Genomic DNA, 7,500 nt, shown 5'->3' on the forward strand with positions numbered 1-7,500 from the left:
AAAAATTCTTAGACATATGTATCTCAGGTTAATAAAGAAGTTAATTACTGAAGCCTATATCATCTTAAAGCATCCTGGAATTTAAAACATTTTATAAATACAAATTGGACAGAAATGTTTTTTACAAAACTGTTATATATATATATATATATATATATATATATATATATATATATATATATATATATATATATATATATATATATATATATATATATATATATATATATATGTGTGTGTGTGTGTGTGTGTGTGTGTGTGTGTGTGTGTGTGTGTGTTTGTGTGTGTGTGTGTGTGTGTGTGTGTGTGTGTGTGTGTGTGTGTGTGTGTGTGTGTGTGTGTGTGTCGTGCAGAATAGGTAAAACTGGTCAATTAGGAAGAACTTATTTAAAATTAAGTCCTTTCTGAAATTTTCTGTTACACGTTGAAAGATATATATTTTTTATTTATGTTAATGTAAAAAATAATAATTTAGAAAACTTACCTAACCTTATTATAACAAGCGCAATTTAATTTAACCGAATCCAACTAAATATATTTTAGATAAGTTTACAATAATTTAATAATAAACAAACACAATTCAATATATTTTTCTCGTTGGGTTCAGAATGATTTTTACGAAATTATTGCATACACCGATTTTAGTTTGCCTTATTCGGCAAGAAGAGAGTTGCTACTTAAACCAAAATCGCAAGTTTTACCTATTCGACACGACATAAATATTACATACAACACTTACAATATGACTCGCTTTCTTTCCAACACTGGTTTTACAGTCTGAGTGTATTTAGATCCTCCCTCCCCATCATCTTCCTTCTTACTCAACGGTGTCAATAACTAAGAAGCCTCGACACTGAGAGTAATACCACTCAACTCCGCCCCTTCACTATGTTTTGTGCATCACTGAAGGCGCGATTCTCTCTCTCTCTCTCTCTCTCTCTCTCTCTCTCTCCTCATCTCTACCCTTCTCAGAACCCCACCTCCATTCTATTAACCTTCTTCCTTCCCTTCAGGCAACACTCACCTCGGTGCTGTCCCCAGTAGGAGTAAGCGAGGGCGCCACTGAGGTGCAGGAGAACCAGCAGGAGGAAGACCTTCACGCTCCACGGACTGTCACCAGAGAGCTTCATCCTGAGCACCAGCGGGTCCTGGCCGAGGGCTTTATCTGCGAGGCGCTCTGCTTAAGAGCAAACTTCAAACACTAATTTTTTTTTTCGTCTCCTGTACGTGTTTATTTTTTCTTATTTTCTCAGCTGCGGGATCACATTAGTGCTTACCGCAGTTTGTTTAATTTCACCAGTTATTTTGCATCCGCTGAGCACTCGAGTAATCTGAAGTTGGATCAAGTTTAATGCTCGCAGCAGTAAGTTTTCTAAGTCTCTTCATCCGCCTTTCGTTTCACTCTCTTCGTTAATCCACTCGTGTATCAGGGCTTACGTAGCACCTGCTACCTTATTACGACTTACCGTTCCTACACTCACTGTTTATCAGGGTTAACGTATTTCCAGCTCATTTATCACGGCCCACGTACCCCACACTCGTTTATCGGGGGTCTACATATGCCACACTCGTTTGTCAGGGTTTGCGTATCCCCCACAACTTTTTTGGGATGACGTATTTCACACACTCGTTTATTAACACTTTTCTTTCACTCGTTTATTAGGGCTTACGTTTTACACACTCGTGCCGCAGGGTTTGTGTGCCACACTCGTTCTTCAGGTTCCTCGTATTCCACGTTAACAGTCACGATAAAGCGATTATAAGATTAAAAAAACACACGATGCATCGTTAATCGATTTTTTCTGGGTAGTTAATGAAGGATGGGGAGAAAGGTCTCCCCTCTCCCCTCCTGTGGAAGAAACTAGTTTTATGTTTTATGTTTTATGTTCTTTATGTTTGTCCTAGTGAGATTCAGGGACAATCTTCACTTAATCTACACTGCTGAACTCAAGCACATTTTCCGTGGCTGGCGAAGGCATGTCTTGGTGAGAATTTTCATCTTCGTCACTGAAAGATTTTGGGGGTTTAAAAGGTAATCAGAAAAAATGTGTTGACTGCAGTGTTTGAGAGAGAAAAAAAATCTACGTAGCCAAGATTGTTTGAATAGATTGGAATTAGTTAATTAGTAATAATATTGTAATTATTATCATTATTATAATTAAGATTATTTTTAATGGGAAAGCGCTAAACCTGTAATGAACATGAAACACCTGTAGAAAGGGAGTTAACAGGTTTTCTTCTAGAAAGGGAAGAGTAGCTTTAAGTCCATGTCTTAAGAGTCCATCACAGCATCTTTCCTCCCCCAAACTCAATTATCATAAAGATTGTTATGTTATGTCAATGATATGCCTATCAGTGTCAAGTGCAAACTCCTACTGTATGCAGATGACAGTGCTCTGTTAGTGTCAGGTAAAGACAAACAAGATATTGCTAATGTTTTAACACTGGAACTGGAGTCCTGCAGCAAATGGTTAGTAGACAACAAACTATCATTACACCTAGGGAAAACTGAAGCCATTCTCTTTGGCACGAAACATAAACTGAGAAGGGTAAATAATTTTAATGTTCAATGTAATGGGGAGCCCATCACTTTGGTTTCATCACTAAAATATTTGGGAATCCCCTTTGACTCATGCATGTCAGGAGAATTGATAGGGAACAGTGTAGTAAAGAAAGCGAATGCCAGACTGAAGTTCCTGTATAGACAAGCACAGTGTCTACCTACTGAGGCTCGCAGGACCCTATGTCTAGCCCTTATACAATGCCATATGGATTACGCTTGCTCTTCTTGGTACTCTGCCTATCTGAAAGATGGACTGCAAATCACCCAGAACAAAATCGTAAGATTCATCCTGGGGCTGGGACCAAGAGAACATGTAGGCCAGGATGAATTACAGCAGTTGGATATGCTGAATGTTGAAGACAGAGTAAAACAACTGAAGCTAAATCATGTTTATAAAATTGCTCACGAACAGTGTCCAGAATATCTTGCTGTCAGTTTTGTCAAGGTTGGGAACCAAAGCAATCATAGTACTAGGGGGAGAGAGCACAACTTTGTAGTACCCACAGTCAGTGGCCAGGCTTCAAACACCTTTTATTGTACAGCAATAAAGGAATGGAACAGACTGCCCGCACATGTCAAAGCCAGTCACAGCATGAACCAGTTCAAGAAGAGTGCCAAAAGGTGTCTGATGAATGTAGCTACGGAAAGGGAGGGGAATGATTTTCTATTTTTTAGCTAAAATACGTGTAAATTTTACCTTATCCCTAGTAATGACCCTCGTATTGCAGATAGTCTTAATGACCCTCGTGTAGTAGATAGTCTTTTTAGTATGATAATAAGATGTTATCTTCATTGTAGAATAATAAGAAAATATTATAACCTTTATATTATAATAATAAGGTAAAAGGACCCCAATGGAAATAAGTCACTCTGTCTGACTTTTTTGGGTTATCCCAGGTTCTCTACACATATGCTGCTATGTATGATAATTCTATGTAACTGTATTTGTGTATACCTGAATAAACTTACTTACTTACTTACTAAGACTTCGCAAAATTATTTTATTGTAATTCAATTGTAATTATATTTTTATTACACTTCGCAATACAAAAAAAATCATACAAAACTCAATAAAAACTATGTGCATTAAAAATAAATTCAGTGTTTACATTAATTTATCAAAAAAAAAAAACTCAGATAATGACAATTTCAGTTCGATATTTTGCTACAAGTCATCAAAAAATCCTTAAATAAATAATACACTTTCAATGGGTAATTAACTGACAACTATATAAATATAAACTCAATTTTGAAAATGCTGTATAAATAATGGACTTCTTTCTTAATATCATCACCTCACATTGTGAACGTTTATCGGTCTTGATGTGGATGCTACGAGAAGAGGGAGAAAAAAAAATTACAGATCGCTGAAGCTTGTTTCGCAATGTGTCTTTTCTTGACTGTTGTCGGTAGTGCGCCACTGAGATCCACTCCGAGACGTATTGCAACATTAAAATGTATTATGGGTGTCAAATAAGCACTGCTTTGGTTCTCATATCTCTGTGTAGCATCAGTACCATTGTTATGTTACATAGAAACGTGTAATTGCTTAGATGATATTGGTGGGGTGAAAAGGGGGGGAGTGGAGAATTCAAGTCACAATAACATGGCTGGCGCAATTCACATTTAAGCCAAAGTTTGGAGAGTAAACTTAATCGACGGATCCAAATGTCGTATATTCACAACAGTGAAAAGAAGATACGATGCGGAACAAACTTTTATTGGGACTAAGTTACGCTCTACCTAGCTCTATACAGAGCTAAATGTTTTCTCAATAAAAGCGTGTTCTGCAACGCTTAAATTTTGTGTTATTTATTAGTAAATCAAGTATTTGTTAGATGTAGCTTATGAATCGATAACCCGAATTTAGGTCTAAATATGATAACCAGTGGATCGAGAGCTCGAAGCTAAATCCACGAATGTGCGAAATAGCCAGTTGATGGATTATCCGATATCAAGAGTTTGCAAGATATCTAATATTGATCTAAAATATTAAAAAAAAGTTCTCATTGCAAAAGAAATCAAATAAATTTAATCGAAACAACATTCAGAAACTACAAGTCAGTGAACTGCAGACGCAAAGTGATGCCAGATATCGAATACTTGACAAATCTACCTTCTACATGTGATATCCCTAGTAGTAGTAGTAGTACTAGTAGTAGTAGTAATAGCAGTAGTAGTAGTAGTAGTAGTAGTAGTAATAATAGTAGTAGTAGCAGTAGTAGTAGTAGTAGTAGTAGTAGTAGTAGTAGTAGTAGTAGCAGTAGTAGTAGTGGTAGTGGTAGAAGTAGTAGCAGTAGTAGTAGTGGTGGTAGTACATTCACGAGGAAGAGCCAAAACCGTTAGGGTCATGGAGCACCTGATCGTAACCAGACTTGATCAGAGGAAAGGAAGAGTTGCTCCACTTCTTTGAACCAAGATCCCTTCACCGCCCTCAAGTGAAGTGAATGCATATCTCGGAAGTATGAGACAGTGTCTTAGTATAATGCTGTGAACGAACCATTCACTTGCGTGTTGTGCAGCAGCTAACATTAATCAATGGCGGACTCAGCATCGTACTGCCACAGTGTTGAAGACAAGACACGCGTACAGTACAGAGCCAGTTTTTAGTTGTGACAACGTGTCTGTGTCGAGCTCTATCAGTTCACTGATTTCACAAAGCTCTACACAGAGCGATATTTTGCAACCGTAAAAGCCTACGCTGCACCAATGTCATTTTTTCTCAATAAACTGTGTCAAAAGAAATTCGCATAAATGTTGGGCGACTCGATGTATATTTTGTAAGCTTTCTCATCGTGTGCCGTCCATGGAGATGGAAGAGATCGATGTCACTCCTGTGCCTCTGTATTGTGTTCGCATAAACAATTCAACCCATTCTGAAGTGGAAAGAATAGTCCGAGCTTAAAAATCATTCATTATTTCCAAGCTCCGACATTCATACACGCGGGATCTGGGGTACAAAAAATACGCAGGTAGCAAGTCATTTTTACGTGTGATTTAAGACGGACATTCTTTTACGTGCACGAACTGAACACATTTCAGCATAGAACAATGAGTGAAACGCCCTTATGTAGCCACAGAGAAGCGCTAAACCCGTAGCGATCCCACGTTGTTGTAAACAGTTATTGACTGTATGTTGTTGTAAACGGTTACTGATTGTACCTTGTTGTAAACAGTTACTGATTGTACGTTGTTGTAAACTGTTACTGACTGTACGTTGTTGTAAACAGTTACTGATTGTACGTTGTTGTAAACAGTTACTGATTACACGTTGTTGTGAACAGTTACTGATCATGCGTTGTTGTAAACATTATTGATTGTACGTTGTTGTAAACAGTTGCTGATTGTACGTTGTTGTAAACAGTTGCTGATTGTACGTTGTTGTAAACAGTTACTGACTGTACGTTGTAGCAAACAGTTACTGATTGTACGTTGTTATAAATAGTTATTGATCATATGTTGTTGTTGTCAAGAGTTACTGGTCATACGTTGTTGTTGTCATTGTTGTTGTAAACATGTACTGAGTTTGTTTTGCACTGTAACAGCAGCAACTTCCATTATCATTAGTGAACATTTTAGCAGCTTTCATTGTTACATTTTTTACGAGGAATCGTTCAAGAGCGCCTGGGAAAAGGTGAAGATTATGAAGTTTGATCCAATTAAAGAGAGGGCAGCTACAATTCATTGGATTAAGATCCTTATACTGGCATCACGACCTTTTTTTTAAAGCTAATGCTCTAGCACCAAACCCATATTATTATTATTATTATTATTATTATTATTATTATTATTACATACATGGGGTCTGGAAAGAGGGAAGCAATATACTGCGTATATAATGACTAAATATTGTCTGATTTTGAGCTTGGGCAGTTTGGAAAAGACTTCACAAATGGCGATGACAAGTATGGTAATGAGCGTTTACATGTCCTTGAGCTAAATTGCCCAAATAGATTTAGCGATTAGCATAACATAAATTTTAATTATCTGATTTTATTTATTCTGTATTGGACTCATGAAGCTCCTGGAGTGAGAAACGTTACCCAACATAAACGTTTTCCATGCATTGCACCTTTGTATTCTTTATAAATCAGCGTCTAAGTGGCCCCGATTTCGCAACTCAGTATGCACACCAAGACAAGTGTTGTATTCCACTTTATATGGTAGAGTGTAAAGATCGTGAACAGCCTTGCTTACCCTTGCGGTAGCAATCAAGAGCACCTCAGGGGTTTACGAGCCTCCTCGGGTTGCAATTTAAACTTGACACAAGCTGCCATTCTCTGTGGGAATGAGTTCCCAAGGTGATTGCGTGATACAATGATTCCTCTAAGGGTGCTTCATTGAGGGGAAAAACAAGGTGACACGTACGCAAACACAGAGACAGTTTAAGAAGATTGCTTTCAAAAGTACCTCAGTTTATTTTATGCGAAGCACTAAAACCGTGTGGGTTGTTCAGAGCAAGGACAGGTGGAGGCTTGAGTTTCATCTGAAATCAAGAGGAAAACATTCTCCAAATAAGTAAATAAACTCAGGGTTTGTCATAATTATGCTCTCAGATACTAGGAATATATATATATATATATATATATATATATATATATATATATATATATATATATATATATATATATATATATATATATATATATATATATATATATATGCGTGTGTGTGTGTGACATAAGTTTTAATCCATTCTTGGAAGTTTATTAAACTATTGAGAAACATGTCGTAGATTTGTAATAACCTAGAATATTGTGAGAATTTCCTTACCCAAAGATAAAACCCTGACGGACACAGGAGAAACTAAAGAAGTTGAAAATCATTTATCTGTATGTAAAAAAGCGAATTAAACAAATCTCATGAAACTGCACAATAAATGAAAAGAACCATCATAATCCTTGAGAAAATATGAGTTCTCATTATAATTGCAATTG

The 7,500-nt window shown here is 36.8% G+C and overlaps 1 protein-coding gene across 5 annotated transcripts in view; it reads right to left on the reverse strand.

Annotated features, from left to right (window-relative positions):
* Positions 1-7,500, reverse strand: part of LOC128687325 (lachesin) — a 249,369-nt gene that overhangs the window by 239,454 nt on the left and 2,415 nt on the right. For all 5 annotated transcript variants that reach the window (XM_070092915.1, XM_070092963.1, XM_070093052.1 and 2 more), the window contains exon 2: positions 1,025-2,007. In XM_070092915.1, the coding sequence (XP_069949016.1) occupies positions 1,025-1,130 (106 nt within the window). In that variant the 5' untranslated portion in view covers positions 1,131-2,007. The remainder of the gene's footprint in view (positions 1-1,024; positions 2,008-7,500) is intronic.

This window comes from Cherax quadricarinatus, chromosome 1 (assembly GCF_038502225.1).
Source record: "Cherax quadricarinatus isolate ZL_2023a chromosome 1, ASM3850222v1, whole genome shotgun sequence".
Taxonomy (NCBI): domain Eukaryota; kingdom Metazoa; phylum Arthropoda; class Malacostraca; order Decapoda; family Parastacidae; genus Cherax; species Cherax quadricarinatus.